General features: G+C 40.0%; 1 protein-coding gene across 1 annotated transcript; it reads left to right on the forward strand.

The window, feature by feature from the left end:
• The first annotated feature begins 1,103 nt into the window (after positions 1-1,103).
• On the forward strand, positions 1,104-2,493 carry LOC142741700 (uncharacterized). The gene is made up of 2 exons (XM_075851042.1): positions 1,104-1,226; positions 1,836-2,493. Exons 1-2 carry the CDS (start codon positions 1,213-1,215, stop codon positions 2,491-2,493), a joined length of 672 nt encoding a protein of 223 aa, XP_075707157.1. The 5' UTR covers positions 1,104-1,212.
• The last annotated feature ends 20,638 nt before the right edge of the window (positions 2,494-23,131 follow it).

The raw sequence follows: 23,131 nt of genomic DNA on the forward strand, positions 1-23,131 counted from the left end.
GCAGTTTGCGGATTTGCGGAAGTGTTGCTAGGCGACGACCGGGAATGAGTTCCGTCGTCGTGAAGGCTGGAGACAGTGCAGGAAAGCAGCAGAGAGCAGCATGGCTTCAATTAGCGTGGAGAAGCTAATCATCCTGGTCCAGCACAAGCCCTGTCTATGGAATAAGCGCCTTGAAGAGTATGCTGACAGGAATCTGAAAGATCTTGCCTGGCAGGAGGTCTGCAGTGAGGTGCATCCTGAGTGGGAGAAGGCAACGAACGTGCAAAAGAAACGCATGGGTAAGTTTCACACCTTGATGCGGTTTCTGAGTACTCCTGTCATGTCATGTCATAATGAAATGCCTGAAGTTTTGATTGGTGGGGGTTGGATCACTGAAACACCCACCAATCTCTGAAATGAAGCTGCAGAAGTGCACGTGAGATTGTGGGGGTCTCATGGCTCGGACCACCACCGATCAAAACGTGACATGTCACTATGAGGGTATGTTCACACACACTAATTACGGACGTAATTCGGGGCTTTTTGCCCTGAAGTACGTTCGCTAAATACGCCGCAGTAGCGTGGACAAACATCTGCCCATTGAAAGCAATGGGCTGACGTTTGTGTGTTCAAGCGTGGTGTATATTTAACCGCCGCTGTCAAATTACGGCGCGTAAATATACGCCCGCGTCAAAGATGTGACCTGTCACTTATTGTGCCGTAATTGGAGACGTTATTCATTGACTCCAATTAAAAGCAGCGCCAATTACGCCCGTTCAAGCACCTGCACATGCCTTTACGGCAGAAATTACGTGGATGCATTATCCTGAACACATCAACGTAATTTCAGCCGTTCAGCTGTCGTGTGGGCACGGGCAGATGTGGTTGAATTGATGTTGAATTAAATGAGAAAACAGAAAACTGTGGCAAGTACGCAGTCGTTTCTGCAACGTCTCAATTACCTGTCAAATATGCAAATGTTGGTGCAGATTTGTTGCGTAAACGCCCCAAATCTGCACCAACATTTTCAGCAAAAAAACAACATGTACACTTCAAATATGTTGATCTGTGATTGTTTTATTTTATATCATAGTTGAATACGTGAAAACATGATGGAACACATGCCGTGACCAATTTAAGCGTGAGCTGAATGACAAGGGGAAGAGCGGAGACGGACGACAGAAAAAAAGACCATACCTGTACACAAAACAGCTGTCGTTCCTTCTGGATGTCATGCAGGTTGGCCCGTAAGTATTGCTTATATACTTTGATCATTGTAGTCTGGCCATGTAGTCAGTGGCGTAACTACCGCCGTAGCGACTGCTACGGGGACCGCGGCATGAGGGAGCTCCACCATGTCCGCTATGGCTGCTACAGCGGGACGCCACTGAACACTTTTATGGGGGGGGGGAGGGGGGCCTGTATGGCGTTAGCGCCATACAGCCCCCTCTGTAGATAACGCCATACAGTCCCCCTATAGATAACGCCATACAGTGTACAGTGGGGCGCTATATGGCGTTATCTACAGGGGTGGGGGGGGCTGTAAAAATGGCACTATCTACAAGGGGGGGGGGGGGGTTGTGTGACACCCAGTGTAGGGTGGGCCCCAGTCAAAAGTTTGCTAGGCGGCCCAGTCTTTCCTAGTTACGCCCCTGCATGTAGTGATGCATGTGAGTATGTTAAAAGAGTACGTATTGTTGGTGTGGCCAATTATACGGTCTATTCAAGCACATAATTCCCTCTAGGCAGCCCATCGGATAAGCTGCATATGTTTACATAGTGTATTTGCCCTGCTGTAGACATGACGTTAAATTACTACGTAAATTCCCTAACATTATGTTTTCATTTTCCAACAGAACCAAGGATAATCTGGAGGCAGAAGACTCTGATGCCACTCAAATAGAAGAGGCTGACGTAGGTTTGGGGATTGCTAGGTCCACTTCCACTCCAGTGCCTGCTGAAAATACAACAGAGGATAATCCAGTCTGTGCCACGGAACCGGAAGACGAAATTATACCCCGAGGTAAACGCCGACGTTCTGCCAATAAAGGTCGAACATGTACAGAGCCAAGGCAGGCGGTCGACTTGCGGGTTTTAGAACACCTGGAGAAAAGAGCGACAGAAACCGAAGAGGGCACCTTCTGTCGCGCTCTTTCAAATATTCTAAAAAGAGTGCCAATTGAGAGGCAGATCAGGTGCCAAACAGCCCTAATGGAAGTGGTCGAAATTTTTGCCACACATCCTGACCCACGTGAAATCCATCATGCCATAGAGTTTCATAGGCGGGGGTGTGATGGAAGCACCTTCCGCTCTGTCCCTCCAGCACCTGCAGCAACCGCTCAAACCAGCCAGCAGCCACCATATCAAGCCTCAATGCCACTATTCAGTGAAGATCGTCCAGGGTATGGCATGCCAGGACCTTCTCAACAGCAGTATCGGCACATGCAGCAGGGGGAGGCTGTTCCACGACCCCATCATGACCCTGCACCTTCTCAATCATTTTACAATTTATAAATTTGTAATATTATATAGTTTTGTTTTTGTTTGATGACACTGTTTTGTGCAAAGAATAAAAGAAGTTTATAGTTAATTATGTGTTTGTATTTATTATTATTGAAAAACATAATGAGATATTGGTTTGCATTTCTGCCGAATGCAAAGAATCACATTTTTTTAATAATTTAAAAAAAAAGTGACAGAAATACATTAGCTCGCAACCCGCGTCAAGGGTCCTCATTCTCTTGCGAGTCCCTACTCTACTACTGCAACTTTAACTACTAAAACATTTGTAACATAAACAGGAAATACAACAGTCCCTATTAAATTTTAATTTGGCAGATGAAGCACATACCTTTGCCAATGAACTGCTCCCTCAGGTGATACAAAATAGTCTGTATACAAATTACGGACTGCCAGTCCAGACACTCCAAGTCTTCCATGTTGTGTGTAGTCCAAAGCGATGGAATTAGTTGAGAAATGGTTCAGCTCTGCGTCCACTGCCGACTCATGAATCCTCAGAAAATTGTGGAGGACAACATACGCTTGGATAACCTTTGTCACATTTTCAGGATTCATCTGAATGGAGCTCTGGAACACACGCCACTTGCTGCTTAGAATTCCGAAGGCGCACTCCACATACCGTCTTGCACGGGTAAGGCGGTAGTTAAAAATGCGCCTCCGTTCATCTAAGCCACGCCTAGGGAATGGACGCATCAGGTGAGGGGACAGTCCGAAACCTTCATCACCCACAATGACAAAGGGTGCTGGTGGTCCTGTAGATCCTGGAAGCTGTCTAGGTTCCGGAAGGTCGAGCTGGTTAGATGCTAGCCGTTCCCCATTCTGGAAGCCCTGAAGATGCCAGCATCCGCAGAGCTTCCATAGGCCCCAATATCGACAATTATAAACCGATAGTCACTGTCAGCCAAGGCCAACAGCACCACCGAGAAAAACTGTTTATAATTGAAATACTGAGACCCTGAGTGAGCAGGCTTTTTTACGCGGATGTGCTTACCATCCAGCGCACCAACACAGTTGGGAAACTGTGCTGATTGTAAGAAGCCATCGGCAATCCGAATCCAGTCCTCAGGCTTGGGCTTTGGCATCACTGCTGCTCGAAGTTGCTGCCAGATGACTTCGCAGGTAAGCTTGACAATCTTCGAAATAGTGGAGCACCCCAGCAGAAAATGGAAATGGAGCGATGCAAAGGAGTTGCCGGTTGCAAGAAATCTGTAAAAAAATATATATATATATATATAAAAATATGCACATACAGGAAAAATATCTGCAGCACGGTGACATGGTGGCAATATGCACAGGGGACAAGTATACTAATATTGTTTGCAGGGTAGAGACATGTCGTAGAAGGGGATTTAGGTTTTCTTACCTCAGAGTGACGATCAGGCGTTCCTCTGGAGAAATGCAACGTCTCATGGTGGTGTCCTGGAAGATGAGTCCAGGACGAAGGTCCGCCAGCAGACAGTCAAAAGTTTGAACGGACATACGGCAGTAGCTGAGGAACTTGTCTGGGTGCTGCCGCAGGTCTGAGTACAGCATGTTAAAATGCCCCTTCCTAAGCCGTTGGGAGACAATGGGGTGAACCCAATATCTCCTCCTCCTCCTCGGTTCTTCGTCCAGAATTGGTGGTTGCTGTCCAAATCGCCTGGAGAGGAGCCAGTACAGGAGTACATCGTCCACATCACCAGAAGACATCTTCGCAGTGAGGAACTCACAAAAACCACAGCTATATCAGCAGCGCAATGTGTCCGAACTCGCACAAAGCAAAGATCTGGAAAAATGCACAAGGAAATGGCTCCTGAGCGATCATGTGACCTTCTAAAGGGGTTGGACCAAGCTTTTGACATCCTGTTTAAATTTTCCTTTTTTTTTTCATCCGCATTTTGCGGATTACATACGGATGAACTGCGGATTACATACGGATGAACTGCGGATGACATTTCACGGAACACGGTCCTGCAATTTGTGGACCAGAAAAACACTACGGTCGTGTGCATGAGGCCTAAGACCCGAGAAACGGGTTATAGTGCTAATGAAAGAATCGTATAAATGCCCCTGTAGAAAAGGGAACATATGTGAGAGGGAGAGAGAACAGAGAACATAGATTCTGATGTTCAACCTTCCCTTGATGTAAGAGTAATATTTTATTTTTAATTTATTGTAGTTATAATTTCTATAAAAAAACATTTTTAATGATTCTTTTAGGAAACATCTGAAGATGAAACATCAGCCATTGCTATTGTACCGACCAACAGCTTGAATCCGGTAAGATTATTTAAATTTGTTAAGAATAAAACTCATTTCTTATTTTCAATAGGGACTACAAACACTTTTAGAAAGACTAAGGGGACGTATCGATTCAGAAAATAGACTAAACTCTTGGTGCTTTCAAAATGATCCACGTTGGGGGCAAATGAAGTCCGTCCACGTACAACAGGATACAGAGGGAAGGCTTCTAAACATCAATTGGTGTAATTGTGGTTGTTGTCAGATTATGCCACGTGTGGAGGAAAGTCTATGCTGTAAAGAATTTAGCGCCATAGAGAGTATGTTAGAAAGTACCAACTGTATAACGGAAAATGAAGCATTTCAGCGCTCAATATTGTCCAGAGACGATCTCATAGAATTAATTCAATTTGTTGGGGAATTGACTCAACGTGGATTTGAAAGGAATGAAAATTGGTTAGTCTAGATATATATTTTTATTGATTCAAATATTGTTATTGATGTATGTCAATTGTGTATGTTTTTAGATTTCTAATTCTTTACAAATATTTAATAGAGTGATGAAGATGAAAATATTTTGATGGCATTTAATATACTTTTTATTTATGGTATCTTTCACAGACATCTTCGACATGCTGCTTATCGAAAATTTATAAGTATGGTGTATGGATTTCTTGGTCAAGGACACCGTATTCCAATACCTTCCCGTGTAGTTAAAAAAATACGTGAAACATACCCGGATGAAAGTGGAAGATATACTGGCTTCAGGTGGTTTGCTGGTCATGCCACTGGTCCAATGACAACAAGTTTGAATTTCTATTGTCTAACTAAAATACTGCTAAAGTATCAAATTTCTAATTATTTAGTGTAAAAAGTGTATTGTATAAAATCATTAAGTCATGTTTATGCTGGAGAAAGATAGGAATATTGATACAATGTATATGTATTATTGTACTTCTTCAGTTTGTTTGTTTATTCCTTAGTATGTAGCAAGTATTGAAATGGAAACAAATGGCACGTCCGTAGATTGATTTTGAATTTATATCGAGGGGCCGGGGATTTATGTCTTATTGTATGCATTCATTAACCCATAGAAATAGAAGATGGTATTTATTATTTATTTTTGTAATACTATTTGGAGAATTAAAGTTAGACGGGTGGATTTTAAGTGCATGTCAAAGTATGTGAAGGATGTACTGGATAGAATGATCTAATACTGTACTTTGCCGGAGGCGAGTGGAATTGACGGCTCGTATTATATTGTACGAGGTATATTTTTTAATTGTTTACTCTTTAATGGTATAGCTGATGTTATATTGAAAGGCAGAAATACAGACTACCGTTTTATGTACTTTGATGTGGTATTAATTAATATTCCGATTATATGTTATGTTCGGGAAATTCATTCTTACATTCAGCTAGAAATATGACAGTTGGTAATTAATTTGTTACTGAATATGGTAATGATTATTTAAAACAGTATTTGATGATAGAGTTATTTGAGTACCACTATATCATATGGAAGGTTATTCATAACTCTTTACTGCCCGGTTGTACGTTGTGTATTATAATACCGCCATTTATTTACCCATTAATTAGATCTATTGTCTTGAAGGGTAACATACTTAGCTTAGTATTTATTTATTTAATTGGTTGGGATGTAGGAAGTGTTACACTGTATCCACCAATATGAGCCTCCGTTTGTATCATTATAATATATTATAAAGCAACATTGTGTTCTATTGAACATGCTCCCTTGTCGTCTAAATGAACTGTGATACTTTAAGTAATCGAATTACATTTAGCAATGGAGATTCAAAATTTTAGAACTGTAGAATAAAATATGAAAAATGTTTATATCCATAATTACGCATTGTATTATGGGTGTTTTTTGTGGCACTAGTGACCAGTGACTCGTTTGGTGATGGTATTAGTAGAAACTGAAAAGTATTTTGTAATATGGCATCAACTGGCTAGTATAATTTGTAAGTTAAAGATTTATCCGATTTGGACCACCTAGTCATGTGTTAGTTTACCAGTGTTCACTGTTCCATTGGTTGCTTGTACTCCCTGATTAAGTAATGATGTTAATGAAGAGTTTTAAGGGTATGATTCCATGTAGGTTGAATCTTAAAGGGTTATATAGTTTGATGTAGATGGTCAGTAGTGGAACATCAATTCTTTCCTTAAATTGAGACCTTTCGGTACTCTGGTCTGTAATCTAAAAATCCAAAATGCCTCTCTAGTATGCGTTTTATGTACAATATCCCCCCCTCTTTTGGGAGTGTGTATTTTTTCAATAGCATAACACTTGAAGTAGTTAGTCGATCTATTGTGTTGATGGATAAAATGTTTACCAACATTAGAGATATTCGTGATGTTCGGGTTACATATGTACCCTAGATGTTCAAGTATTCTTATTTTCAGTTTGCGGTTGGTGCAACCTATGTATTTCAGGTTACAGTCGGTGCATTCAATGATGTAAATTACCGATTCTGTATTGCAGTTGATGTAATTATTGATGGTAAACGTGTTGGTACCATTTGTATCTACAAATACCTTTTTGGGCAGTACATGTTGGCAAACTTTACAGGGGTTATTACCACATTTGTAGAACCCTTTCTGTTCTAACCAGGTAGTCTTGACCGTACTGGAATTGAAAAAGGACGGTGACAGAGAACTGCCTAGTGATGGGGCTTTCCGTGATACAATTCTCCACCCATCCTTAACCCCTTAACGACCAAGGACGAAAATGAACGTCATGGTCGGCTGCTAGTTCCCGCACCATGACGTTCATTTTCGTCCGCATTTCAAACTGCCACTCTGTGTAAACACAGAGTGACAGACCCGCGCTGACAGTTGTCCCCGACAGCTGAGACATCAGTCTCGCCGGACAGCGGACCATCGCCACTGATTTCGGCAGTTAACCCCTTAAGTGCGGCGACGGATTGCCGTCGCCGCATTTAAGTGGTTTGAAGCACATCAGCAGCCCCCACGAAGTGATCGTGGGGGCTACCAATGCTTGTCACGGCAATCGGAGGTCAGATAATGACCTCCGGGTTGCCATGCACGGAAGCCTCGGAGGAACAGCCTCCGGCCGTTCCTCCTCTGCTTCCTGTCAGCGTGACAGTCACGTCACAATGACAGTTAGAGTACATTACACTACGTGTGTAGTGTAATGTACTCTAGCAGCGATCAAAGCTGCAAGACTAAGTGTCCCCTAGTTGGACAAGTTAAAAAAGTAAAAAAATTTAATAAAAATGTTTTAAAAAAAGTGTAAAAATAAAAGTTATAAGTTCTATAAACACTAAATGCTTTTTTTCCCTATAATAAGACTTTTATTATAGAAAAAAATGAACACGTTAAAAAAGTACACATATCTGGTATCACCGCGTTCGTAACGAACCCAACTATAAAACTATAATGTTATTTTTCCCGCACGATGAACACCCCAAAAAAAATCAATAAAAAACTACGACAGAATCGCAATTTTTTGGGTCACCACCGCTCCCTAAATACAGAATAAAAAGTGATCAAAAAGTCGCATGTACCCGAAAATAGTACCAATAAAAACTTCTATCCGTCCCGCAAAAAACAAGCCCTTACACAGCTTTTTTGACTAAAAAATTAAAAAATTACGGCTCTCAGAATATGGTGACACAGAATTTTTTTTTTTTATAAATCAGTCATTTCTTTGCGCAAACGCTAAAAAAAGGGACCAAACCTATATACATCTGGTATCGCCGTAATCGTACCAACCCGCAGAATAAAGTAAAAATGTCATTTATAGCGTACGGTGAGCGCCGCAAAAAAAACCCCTAAAAAACGGTGTCAGAATTCCTGTTTTTTGCTCAGGATTGCAAATAAATTGAATAAAAAGTGATCAAAAAAAATCGCATGTACCCCAAAATGGTACCAATGAAAACGACAGATTGTCCCGCAACAAATAAGCCTTCACACCACTCTATTGATGGAAAAATAAAGACGTTATGGCTCTTGGAAAGCGGGGAGTGAAAATCTAAAATAAGAAAGCAAAAAATGGATCAGTCCTGAAAGGGTTAATTCATTTCTAATGAAAAAACTTTTGACCACATGTGGGGTATTTCCGTACTTGGGAGAAATTGCTTTATAAAAAAATGGTTGTTTTTTTCCTCCTTTATCCCTTGTGAAAATGAGAAAATGCAACATTTTAGTGGAAAAAATTTTGATATTAATTTTCGCGCCCTAATTCTAATAAACTCTGCAAAAGACCCGTGGGGTCTAAATGCTCACTATACCCCTAGAAAAATTCCTTGAAGGTTTTTCCAAAATGGGGTCACTTTTGGTGGGTTTCCACTGTTTTGGTCCCTCCAGTGCATTGCAAATGCGACATGGCACCGAAAACCATTCCAGCAAAATCATAAATCCAAATGGCGCTCCTTCCCTTCTGAGCCCTGCTGTGGGTCCAAACAGCAGTTTATTACCACATATGGGGTATTGTCGTAATCGGGAGACATTGCTTTACAAATGTTGGGGTGCATTTTCTTCGTTATTCCTTGTAAATAATAAAAATTTCTATGTTGTTTCAGAAAAAAAGTACATTTTAATTCTTACAGACTAATTTCAATATATTTAGCGAAAAACCTGTGTGGTCAAAATGCTAACTATACCCCTAGATAAATACCTTAAGGGGTCTAGTTTTCGAAATGGGGTCGTTTATGGGGAGTTTCTATCATTCTGGCAGCTCAAAGCCTCTCCAAATGTACATTGGGGCCTAAAACATTTTCAAGCAAAATATGAGTCCTGAAAGCCTCCAGGTGTTCCCTTCCTTTGGGGCCCTGCCATGTGTCCAAACAACGCATTAGGGCCACAATGTGGGTATTTTTCAAAACAGGAGAAAGAGGGTGATAGATTTTGGGGTGTGTTTCTTCATTTTCATGGTCGCTTTACAAAGAAATCGGTCTTCAAACAAATACTTTTATGAAAAAAGTGAAATTATTTTTTTCACCTGATATGCATTAAATTTAGCAAAGAACTGTGGGGTCAAAATAATTACTATACCCCTAAATAAATACCTTATGGGGTCTAGTTTTCTAAATGGGGTCGTTTATGGGGAGTTTCTATCGTTCTGGCAGCTCAAAGCCTCTCCAAATGTACAGTGGGGCCTAAAACATTTTCAAGCAAAATATGAGTCCTGAAAGCCTCCGGGTGCTCCCTTCCTTTTGGGTCCTGCCGTGTGTCCTGGCAGCGCATTAGGGCCACAATGTTGGTATTTTTGAAAACAGGAGAAACAGGGTGATAGATTTTGTGGTGTGTTTCTTCATTCTCATGGTCGCTTTACAAAGAAATTGGTCTTCAAACTGATACTTTTATGAAAAAAAGTGAAATTATTTTTTTTTTCACCTGCTATGTATTAAATTTAGCAAAAAACTGTGGGGTCAAAATACTTACTATACCCTTAGGTAAATACCTTAAGGGGTCTAGTTTTCTAAATGGAGTCATTTGTGGGGGTTTCCATCACTCTGAGACCTATGAGCCCCTGAAAGCCTGGCTTGGTGCAGGAAAACAAAATGTACTTCAAAATTTATAAAATTATTATTCAATTTGTAAGTCCTCTAAATTGCTGAAAATTTATTTTATTTTTTCAAAAGTGCTGCCAAAATGGAGTAAAGAGATAGAAATATATATTTAATTAAAAAAATTGTACAGTATGTGTGTACATATGTGACATATTGCAGTTAAAAATAGGGGAAAATGGTAATTTTTACAAAATTTCTTCCATTTTTCTATTAATTTCCGCAAATCGTATCAGTCTACTTTTACCACTAAAATAAAGTACAACATGTGACGAAAAAACAATGTCAGAATTACTTGGATATTCAAAACTTTCGCTGAGTTATTCTCTGATAAAGTCAGACATACCAGATTTGACAAATCTGGCTTGGTCATTAAGGTACAAACATGCCCGGTCATTAAGGGGTTAAGAATATCCTCCATGATATCATCCTCCATTAGCATGGGTAGACGATTATTGATTATTCTCTTTATATCTTTGAACTGATTATTTTGCTGGAGCACCAGGGTTGGTTTAGTGGAGTCTGATGTTGAAAGTGACTTCTCTTGAAATAGCAGGGCATCTCTAGGTTTTTTAAGGATGATGTTTGATGCTCTTGTTAGGGACCAATTAGGGTATCCTCTATTTTGTAGTCTGTTATGAATTTGTTTTTGTTCTGTGGCATAAGTTAAGTCGGAGCTGCAGTTGCGTTTGGCTCTGCTCATTTCCCCAACTGGGATTGATTTAATTGTCTGCTTGGAGTGGTTACTTGTTGCATGTAATATAGTGTCGCCACTGTGAGGTTTTCTGTAGGTTTTTGTTTGTATCCAGGTTCCTGTTATTCCAGTTAGCTCTAGATCCAAGAAAATAATGCTGTCTTTATTCCAAGTGTGAGTGAATCTGAGGTTTGAAGCATTTGAGTTGAGGTAAGTGATGACTTCTGGGATGGCAGAGGTATCCCCATCCCAGATAAACAGAAGATCGTCAATATATCTTCCGTACCAATGTATATTGGCTCCAAAGTGGTTGCTGGTTGAGAAGATTGACATTGCTTCCCACCACGCCATCACTAGGTTGGCTAAGGAGGGAGAGAACTTGGCTCCCATGGATACTCCTTTGAGTTGTAAGTAAAACCTGCCATCAAATAGGAAATAATTGTGCGACATGAGGAACATTAGTACTTCCAAGATGAATAGTTGTAGTTCCTTTGTATAGGTGCTGTGTATAGTCAAATGATGTCTAAGAGCTATAAGTGCCACTTGATGGGGGATACTTGTATATAGCGAGGTGACATCGCATGTTAACCATGTGAGATGTTTTGTCCATAACTTGTTATGGAAGGCACGGAGTACATCCCGTGTGTCTTTTAAGAAACCAGGAGTGTTCTGAGCTATGGGCTGAAGTAGAGAATCTAGCCATTCTGAAGTTTTCTCTAGAAGTGATCCTATTCCGGATACTATAGGTCTCATTGGAGGGGGAGAAACGTTTTTGTGAGTTTTAGGCAGGGCATGAATAATGGGAATTATGGGATGTTCTATATACATGTATTCAGCCTGCTTATGGGTCAATGAACCTGTTTTTAGCCCCTCATTTTATAGTTGCTTGATTTCTTTTTGGAATTTTTCAGTGGGATTATAATCGAATATTTTGTAGGTATCTTTGTCTGATAAAGTGTTAATTTGTATTTTATAGTCTCCTCTTATCCATTAGCGTAATACTGCCCCCCTTGTCTGACATTTTGATAAGATCTTTATTTTCTTGAAGGGACTTGGCAGCTTTTTTGAGCCTAATTGGAAGGTTGGATTTATTAATGCTTTTTTCGTTCTCGTTTGCTAGTTGTTGAAGATCTTTCTCGATGGCTATTTGGAAACGATCCATAGCTTCAGTTCTTGACTTAACTGGGTAGAATCCTGGATTTTTGGTAGTGAAACTGTGTGATATGCTTGTTACTTTAATGGGAGTATTGGTATCCAGGCTTTCTAGACAGATAGCCGTTCTTTGTTCTTCAAAAGAAAAAGTGTTATGTACCCTTCTCTCAATTTCAACTTGTTCTTTATGTAGATAGACTTCAGGGATTCTCTGTCTCATAATGGTCATGGACATGGTGGCAGTGTTAGGCCTCGTTCACATCTGCGTTGGGGCCCCGTTCCGTTTGAGCTTTCTGTCAGAACGGGACCCTGAATAGACACAAACGGAAACCAGGTTTCCGTTTCCATCACCATTGATTTCAATGGTGACAGATCCGCTACCCATGATTTCCGTCGTTTTGCCGGAAGCAATAGAGTAGTCCTAAAGAGCTCTTTTAAACATACATAAGCTAAAATAAACACTCAGCAGCTCAAAACGACCTAATGAATCCACAATGTTAGCATTCACTGACATCTGCTAGACCAGTAATACTGCATCGTTACCTTTCCTCAAGATGTTTAGGTGCCCTGTTAACATGGGTACATTATAGTTCTGTTGCCTTTCTTGGATCCAGTAACTGTAATACACCTGCACAGACTGAGATTACTGACTTTGTTATTGTGAGAAATAAACACTTTTTTTCATTCATGACATCTTTGGACTCGTGTGATTACTTATAAAAAGGTGTTACTTATGCTCTTTATCACTAACTCTTGCTTTTGTAATGTGTCTGTAAAAATTTTGGTCTGTCCGTGATCTTGAGCTCAGTTGTCCAAGTTGCTGAAGTGGAGGTTGGCAACCTTGCTTCCAATAGATGGGTATATTTCGTTCACAATCCATGTGCAGAAACTGCATTTATATATAGAAAAGTTTTGTTGAAACATCTAATAATGGGACGCTTTGTATCCTTATTGTCCCTTGGGGATTGCAATAGAAACCTACCCAAATCCGGTTTAACCTTTGTGCTCTAGTTATCAAGCTTTATCTAATGGAGTCTTAGGGTCCTCTTACACAGCCCGAAATTGGCTGTATATATGAGTGCCGATCAACGAGACAGCTCATTGATCGGCGCTCGTTTCCTCTTTTCACAAACATCTATGCATGCGCATGAACGATCATTACTCCGATCGCTCATCCTCATACATTTCTATCATGTCAGCAGCGCGTCTCTCTGTTTACACAGGAAGATGTGCCCTTAGGCTGCATAAACTATACAATCCGCCGATGAACCAGCATTTACTCGATAATTGGCCCGTGTAAAAAGGGCCTTTACAATACAATGTTGTTTATACTGGAGGATTTAATCCCTTCTAATTAGTATGTGTATCAAAATATTATGCAGGTGGTACCTCACCCCATAAAAACTGTTAAAAATCTACCTCAACGTATCCGCCAAGTACTGGAGAGGATGTGGACAAATAGGCGCTACATTAAACATTTTTGGGAATGCCCTCTACTATGTCCCTTTCGGTACTCCATCAATTCAATGTTTGAGCTTGGATTGCTAGATTTGGGAATGGATGTAATCCTGTTAGAAGAATATATAGTCTTTGAAAGCTGCCTAGACAGACTGACTATAAGGCTGGGTTCACACGAACATGTTACGTCCGTAATGGACGGAACGTATTTCGGCCGGAAAACCCGGACCGAACACACTGCAGGGAGCCGGGCTGTCCTGCAGCGAGGCAGGGACTCCTAGCATCGTACATAACTGACGATGCAGTTGTATGAGAGCTTTTTTTTTTGCGGGACGACTTGCAGTTTTTATAGGTACCATTTTGGAGTAAATGCGACTTTTTGATCACTTTTTATCACATTTTTTTAAAGTCAGGATTCACAGAAAACAGCAATTTTTCCATAGTTTTTTATTTAATTTTTTACGGCGTTCACCGTGCGGGTTAAATAATGTAATAGATTTATAGTTGGGGTCATTACGGATGCGGCGATACCAAATATACGTAACTTTTTTTTATTTATTTTGTTTTTTTAATAGTATTAAAGCATTTTGTAAGGGGAAAAAGTGGGTTTTTCAATTTTTTTTTAATTCACTTTATTAAACTTTTTTTTTACTTGTCCCACTAGGGGACTTTAATATGCGATTCTCCGATCGCTATTATAATACACTGCAATACTTTTGTATTGCAGTGTATTACTGCCTGTCCGTTTAAAACGGACAGGCATCTGCTAGGTCATGCCTCCGGCATGATCTAGCAGGCATTCGCTACAGGCAGACCTGGTGGCCTTTATTAGGCCCCCGGCTGCCATCGGAGACACAGACACCCGGCGATCTTATCGCCAGGTGTCGGTCGGTGGTGGAGAGAGGGAGCTCCCTCCCTCTCTCCAAAACCACTCAGATGCGGTGCACGCTATTGTGCACTGCATCTGAGGGGTTAAACGGGTGAGATCAATACTTATATCGATCTCACACGTTCGAGCAGGGACGCTCCCAGCCCTCAGCTGCCTCTGGCAGCTGAGAGCAGGGAGATTTGACGGCTCCCTGCTCTGTTTACTTATCCTGATGCAGTGCCGTAAAAAGGCATATGCATCAGAAAAGCCCATTAGTGGCCGCCGTTAAAAGGCGTATTGGAGGTCACTAACGGGTTAAAGGGTAACTAAACGTTTGAAAAACTTCTGACATGTCAGAAGTTTGGATTGGTGGGGGTCCGAGCACTGAGACCCCCACCAATCGCTCAAACGAAGCAGCTGAAGCGCTCGTATGAGTGCTCAGCCGCTTCGTGTCTGTTCGGCTTTTTCCGGAAATGAATGTATCGTGTACGGACTCAATAGAAAGTCTATGAACTAGTACTCCGATACATCGGCTTTTCGGAGAAAGCCGAAAAGACATGAAGCGGCTGAACACGAACACGGGCGATTCAGCTGCTTAGTTTGAGCGATTGGTGGGGGTCTCAGTGTTCGGATCCCCATCAATCAAAACTTCTGACATGTTATAGTGAAGTTTTTCAAACGTTTAGTTACTCTTTAACATATTGAACATGTAAACATTAACTTCCCCTGATACGAAGTAGCGATCTAGCTACTAAACATCCTCCTTTCCACTGTGCTCTGACAAGGGAGTTCAGCACAAGAATCGTCCCATGCTCCGACAAATAGAGCATCACTATCAGCAACGGACAGAAATCAACACGTAGATTTACATTTTATTTTTGAAAGCATGCTTGTACAGCAGCAAGCCAGAATGTATCTACAAATTGCATAGCATATGTATACATTTTTTTAAGCGTAGTTTAGCACATTCAATGTAAATACATTATCTAACGTGAGCCAAACACCTCCCCTCCGTGAAACTCGACCTATACTATTTGACCCTCACAACATAAAGCATTGACTAGTATATATGTATCATGCCTTGGAATGTCTAATTTCATATGCCTGATGAAGACCCTAGTACAGGTTTGAAAAAGTTTCTTTTTCTTGCTATTCCTAACTAGCCCTCTGGAGGTTGTACTTCCCATAGTGTTATGAAAACTCAACCCATCCTCCTCCTAGGCAACATTTTATGCATAGTAGTGCTGGATAGAAGATTGAATGTCAAACCTGTAGAGACCCTCTAAAAAAAATGGATCCAAATCACAACACTGGGGCCCCGCAAGAGGCTAGACTAAAGGTGAGGAGAAAAATGCGCCTCCTCATGAAGGTCGTAGTAAACGTGGTATGTTGGCATAGCATGCGCCAGGTAGCTTTTAACCAACACTTTTTCTACCCCCCTTGTCACATTAAGAAGTAAAACTAAAATAAAGACATAGTAAACAGAAGTGTCATCTATCTTCTTGGATGGAGATATTGATAATAAAAAAGACAGACCCTAAAATTGAAATTTCAAACTTACTACAACAATTTAAGGATCTCACTATTAAACAATTTCAAGCCTGGTGGACTAAAATTACATGAAAGAATTTATTACAATATATAATTACATGAGGTCTGAGAATTCCACTTTTCCCAATGTATGAATTGACAAAACCAGGTATAAAAGAGAAATGGGAAAACGCTCTAACTGGTTGTTCGAAGAACCTCATGAACATTTTAATAGAAGATGAAAGCTTCATCCTAGAAAATATAGAACAAGAACGATAAGACAGTCATAATATTGGAAGAGTACAAAACTAACCCGAATTTTGAAGAGAAATTTCAAACTACACTGTCACAAATAGACAAAATTGAAAAATAAAATTGAAAAAGTGTAAATACACTAGGGACCAAATATATTATAAAGTAGGGCAATATTATAAATGGGGAAATAAATCAAAAATACTAAATAAAAGTAAAGATATAAACACAGGATTCAAACCATGCAAGAAAGGAGCGGAAACAGATCCAAACCAAAATAAAAAAAAACCCTGGATATAATACTACCCTTTATCAAGATAATAGATTAACATCGAATTCTAGTAATCAGTTTCAATCCTAATCATCTTTTTTAAGAGATCGACAGAAATGGGGATACAGGGGACGAGAAATAGGAATGAAACACTACAGGGGAAGAGGCAAAATGAATCCACAATAACGAATTCAGATAATTCCATGCAGATCATAAATCTGTCTAAACATATATTAACAGGAGCTCAAACTACAATTCTCAAATGCGGTTTTAATTTTTTTTATATGAACTAAATTAAATAAATTTGAATTTATTAAAGATCGCTACCCATTTGGCCAACAGTTAGTCTTTAAGAAGTTTTATGGTCAAAAATGTTATGATCAAGAAATTACATTATCCCCTTATAATGAAAATGAACAGGATGTTATAAGAACTCTGGAACAACTATTGGCTAAAAATGAGGCCCAGGAAATTGATAATATGACAATAGGAACATCCCCAATAGAAACTGAGAAAATAATAATATCGAAACTAAACCCTGAAATAAAAAAATATGCCATCATTAGAAATCTGACCTCAGGTTAAGATATTTGTATCTAGTAATAAAAGATATATTAAAACTGCCATGCAACAATGTGATAGAAAATATCAGCCAGGAAGAGAGAATTGCATTGGGGGAAACATGAATGACGTAGTATTCAAACACTCAGAAAAAGGTGGCAATGCTGTAATTAGGCTAAAGGAAATGTACACATTAGACGCAAAGAGACAGCTTCATAACAAATGTTACAATTCCTTTATGGGGAGATCCAACTGCTCAATTTCTCATTGAATACAAAAAACTCATAGAAGATGGGTTTAAGGAAGGGGCAATCACAAAGAATAAAAGTGCATATCTGGATGTCAGGCATCCATGGACAGCCACGTTCTATATGTTACCCAAGGTACATAAAAGTACTACCAACCACCTGGTAGACCCATATTTCTGCCAGGCCTTGGATGGCTAATAGTAAGATGTAGCCAGTGGCTGGATAATGAACTTCGTGGTTATGTTCACAGCGTCCATCATACAAAAGAGCCCCATTAAAAGAACTAGAAGGAGCAAACCTAGGGGAAGATGAATTCCTAGTTACATGCGATGTGGAAAGCTTGTATACAAGTCTAAAACATGACTTTGGCAGTAATACAGTAGAGTTTTTCCTTTCTAAAGATGAAAATCGTAGCTTAGTTAGAAATAATTTCATTATGAAAGTTCTGAGACTTGTCCTCACAAGAAACAATTTTGTATTTGATGGCCGATTCCTCCTTCAAATACAGAGGACGGCAATGGGCGGAGCATGTGCACCAACTTTCACAAATTTATTTTTAGGTTGGTGGGAGGAAGAGATCATTTTTGAGGAGAAATTTCAGGAATATATTGATAGCCTGACCATCTGTAGACGATATATTGATGATATCCAAACTGCAACCAATAGTATTCTTGGTGATAGAAGTGCACATCTCCAATGAACTATAACTGGTATCCCAAAAGGGGAATTTTTACATCTAAGAAGGAATTGCTCGACATTTCAGAGCTTTAAATTAGGGGCACAAGAACTAAAACAACGATTATTGGATTGGAATTATTCAAACAAATTTATAAAAAGGGCATATAAACAAGCTAGAAGTACAGACCGTTCAAAATTTGTCACAAAAGAAAAACAACAGGGCAATAAAATTAGATTCATCTCCACATACCACAATCAGTGGGAGGTAATGAACCAAATCATTAATAGACATTGGGAAGTTTTATTAACTGATAAAGATCTAAGAGCCAATCTAAATGTGAGCTTCTTCCGGCTATAGGAAAGGAACTACCATTGGCAGCCAAATTGTTAGAAGCCATTTCTGTAAAGATGAAACAAAAAAGAAAAAAATAACTAAATATGCAGGGTTCTTTCCATGGTTCATGTATTACATGTAGAATACTTATTAGAAGTATTTTACTGAAAGTTCAGGAAAAAAATCTATTACATAAAGGAACATATAAATTGCACCCCTGAAGGTGTAATATATGCCGCCTTACAATGTACATGTGAACTCTACTACATAGGCAAGACAAGTCGTGAACTAAAAATTAGGATTCGAGAAAATATGAATAATATAAAAATCTATGAGTAGATGGAACTAGAATCTAAACGAACATGAAAAATATTCCAACCATCACCAGTAGCAAAACATTTTAAATGATGGAATAATTCTAATTTAAAGGATTTAAAAGGCTGGACAATTTACATTAAAATAACGGATAAATACAAATCAGTTAGAAAACAATGGGATTTAAATTGAAATCAATGGAATTTTTAATTGCATCCGTTTGCTCTGTTTACATCAGCGTTGGGTTTTTGTTTATCTCTTTCGTCAGAGGAACAGACAAAAGGAAAGTAGACTTTCTGTTCGTATTTACCATTGATTTCAATGGAATTTATTAAAGTTTCCGTTGGCATCAGTTTGCTTCCGTTCCGTTAGGGTTCAGGTTTTTTGATGGAAAAAAACAGAAGCCTAACGGAAAGGACCTTTCCGTTTGGGTTTTAACATGAAAGTCAATGGGCCAACGGAAAGCATTCCTTTCGTTTCCGTTATGCTTTCCGTCAAAAATCTCATTTTTCAGAAATGAGCAAGTGCAGAAATTGTTGAAACTTGCACAGCATCTCAACAAAAATTACAGACACTCCATTTTGAGCAGAGGAGAAGGGCTTGTGCACATTAAGATTTAGTAAGTATATCTTTACTGGGGTCTGTATATGTGCACTATAGTAGTCTGCTTTGTGGGGGTCTCATTATGCATTTGGCTGTTTTGGTGTGTGTATGGGTATTGCAGCGGTGTGCCCTGTGGGGTCTCATTATGCATTTGGCTGTTTTTGGGGTGTGTATGGGTATTGCATCGGTGTGCCCTGTGGGTTCTCATTATGCATTTTGCTGTTTTTGGGGTGTGTATGGGTATTGCATCGGTGTGCCCTGTGGGTTCTCATTATGCATTTGGCTGTTTTGGGGTGTGTATGGGTATTGCATCGGTGTGCCCTGTGGGTTCTCATTATGCATTTGGCTGTTTTGGGGTGTGTATGGGTATTGCAGTGGTGTGCCCTGTGGAGTCTCATTATGCATTTGGCTGTTTTGGTGTGTGTATGGGTATTGCAGCGGTGTGCCCTGTGGGGTAACATTATGCATTTGGCTGTTTTGGGGTGTGTATGGGTATTACATCGGTGTGCCCTGTGGGTTCTCATTATGCATTTGGCTGTTTTGGGGTGTGTATGGGTATTGCATCGGTGTGCCCTGTGGGTTCTCATTATGCATTTGGCTGTTTTGGGGTGTGTATGGGTATTGCAGCGGTGTGCCCTGTGGAGTCTCATTATGCATTTGGCTGTTTTGGTGTGGGTATTGGGTATTGCAGCGGTGTACCCTGTGGGGTCACATTATGCATTTGGCTGTTTTGGGGTGTGTATGGGTATTGCAGCGGTGTGCTCTGTGGGGTCTCATTTTGCATCCAGTGCCTGGAGTCGGTGTGGGGTCTAATTGTTGTACCCCCATGATTAAATTATGATGACCTATCCAGTATGAACAACCGACCCGTGCCAGGACAACTATTTTTGTTATCTCAATTTTTTTTAACATCCAAGAAGAGTGCAACACCACAGCATATGCAATCTCCTGTTTTTCAATAAAGAATTAATTTTGGTTTTCATTTTATATCAAACATTAACTATAATTTTTTTTAGATAAGTATGTTTACATTTTTTTTTTATTAATAGATGTCTTCTTCAGAGGAAGAATATGAACTCCCAATGAGTAGAGCCAGAATTATAGTAATTAAAATAGTTTATTATAAAATATTCCTGATATGTAATTACATAGAATATTTTCTAAATATATTTTTTTTTGGTTATGGTATGTAGGAGCCATCCTCCAATTCTTCACATGAAGAAGCCACAACTGACCCAATAAAGGTAATTTGTTGTTTAAAATTTGTGAATGTTTTTAAATTTTTTATTTTTGAATCGAAATGATTTCAATTGCTTGTTTAGCAGATTGAGTTGAACTCGCCATCAGAAGTGCGCACTACATCTGTGGTGGTTAGTGAACATGTGAGTATAAAATAAATTTGTAAGTGCAAAAAAATTATTAAATGTGTAAACTAATTTTTTTTTTTCTTTAGAACTCACCACAAACAGTGCGCACACATCTCGTCTTCCCAGGAGTGCCCCAGAGCAGCGCCGGTCAGCTGGAGGTAATGTATTTTCATTCTCCCGACACTTCGGTAACGTTACTGTGGGAGTGACAGCACAGCGTGTTCTCGCGAGATTACGCTGTGCTGTGAGTACATCTGAACATGAACGAAGAGAAGTGTATGACGCTGATTGATCAGTCATACACTTCTCTTTACAACGCCCACTTGGTCAAGAGTAAAAAAAAACGCCCACTTGGGCTTTTAGAAGAGATTAGCATAAAACGAAAAATAGTCATAACTCCGTCAAAAATAAATGTTTAAAAAAAAACAAAAAACTGTTGTTTACAGTTTTTACAGCAACTATCAGTATAGGTAGGAGATAGGGCACTTATAGGCCCTGTTCACACAGTTTTTTTTTTACACGTTTTTTGACACGGAAACCGCACCAAAAAATTTCCGAAAATTCCTCCTATTGATTTCAATGGGAGACGGAGGCACTTTTTTACCGCGAGCCGAAATACCACCTCGCGGGAAAAAGAAGCGACATGACCTATCTTTCTGCCTCCAAAACCCCATTGAAATCAATGGGAGACGGAAAAAAACGCCTCGAGCTATCAAGTCTTTTGGACAAGTTTTCTTCCTGTTGCTACATACCAGCCCAAAAAGGGGCTGGTATTTCCTGGTGGTAGCTGGAGGCAGCCATTAGCTGAAAGAAGAACGTGGACTGAATGAAAGAACTCCCCTGAGGGATACAGACAAATCTGAAGTCTGCATCCAAATTAAATCAAAGTAAGTGCAATTGCTCTATCTGCTATACATGTATGCAGATGTGCAAATTTTTTTTTTCTGTAGTTCATGTATGTCACTTCTTTTTTTTTTTTTACAATTCAGGAACAAAAATGTCATCAGGAGAGGCGTACTACCGAATGGACATAGATGTCGGAAAATTGATTCAAGAAGTGAGTATAAGTTTTTTTTTATGTGGGCCTGTTCACATCAGCGTGGTTTCCGCCGGAGCTTTCAGTCAGGGGAACCCCTCAACGGAAAGGCAAATGTAAAGTAAGTTCCGTTTGCATCACCATTGATTTCAATGGTGACAGATCCGTTGCTAATGGTTTCCGTTTGTCCCCGTTGTTCAAAGGGTTCTGTCGTTTTGACGGAAGTAATACTGTAGTCTACAGAATCCCATTAGCAACGGATCCATCACCATTGAAGTCAATGCTGATGCAAACAGAAAACAATGGTTTCTGTTTGTGTCAGCTTGGACTCCGTTCATGGGTGCTTTGTTCATGAATGGAGCCCTGACTGAGATGTGAACTAATCCTAATGTATGTTTATTATTTGCATTGCTAGACTTTTTTAAGTTGATTTTGGTTAGGCCATGTTCACACAGGGCAGATACACCTAGTATAATGTACACAGCGTATCTGCCCAGGCATCCACAGGGAATATCAGCAGCAATGTCATACAAGAAGGCATTGCTGCAGGATGTCCGAGGTTTTTTTTTCGTTTTTTTTTAATTAAAAAAAACCCAAAAACTTACCAGGCGACATTCTGTTTGAAAAAGTGCACTACTATTTGGTGTGGTTTTTCGTCGGAATTCCCTGTAGTGGACAGGGTGGATACACTGTGTTCACACTAGCATTGCCCTTCCGTTGAGGGCTTCCAACGTAGGTTTCTGTCGGGTTAACCACTCAACGGAAAGGCAACCTTTGCTTCAGTTTTCCCTAACATTGAACGGAATAGCGACAGAAATCTAGCTTTCCATCTGCCACCGTTGTGGCAGGGTTCAGTCGTTTTAAACAGAATGAATGGCGCAGTCAACTGCGCTATTAATTCCGTCAAAGACGACGCAACCCTGTCACAACGGTGGCAGATGGAAACCATTATTAACTAGGTTAGGCTTTGTACACATCTGCGTTGGGGTCCCGTTCTGACGTTCCATCTGAGGTTTCCGTCTGAATGGGACCCTGAGCAGACACAAACTGAAACCAGAGGTTTCTGTCTCCATCACTATAGATTTTAATGGTGACGGAGCCGGTGCCCGTGGTTTACATTTGTCTCTTCTGTGGACTGGATCAGTATTTTGCCTGAACAATAGCGTAGTAGACAGTTATCCGGCCCTTATCCGCAGAGTATGCGTCCTGTGTGAACATAAGTTTTTTCTGAATTTTATTCAACGTGTGGATGAGATTTTTTTTAAATCTCATCCACTCTGCTTCTACTGTATGCTGCAGATTTTCCACTAGGAAATACGTTACATCTGAACATACCGAGTGGTGGCTCAGTAAATTGTGTGTGCAGGACAATGTTTAGTCATTTAAACTGACCTTTCAAATGTAATTTATTACAGGTCCAGACACGTCCCAATCTATGGGACAAAGGCGCAGCCGGGTACAGTGACCGTAATGGTCGTGGAAACAGCTGG

The sequence above is a fragment of the Rhinoderma darwinii genome, chromosome 2 (genome assembly GCF_050947455.1).
Source record: "Rhinoderma darwinii isolate aRhiDar2 chromosome 2, aRhiDar2.hap1, whole genome shotgun sequence".
NCBI lineage: Eukaryota > Metazoa > Chordata > Amphibia > Anura > Rhinodermatidae > Rhinoderma > Rhinoderma darwinii.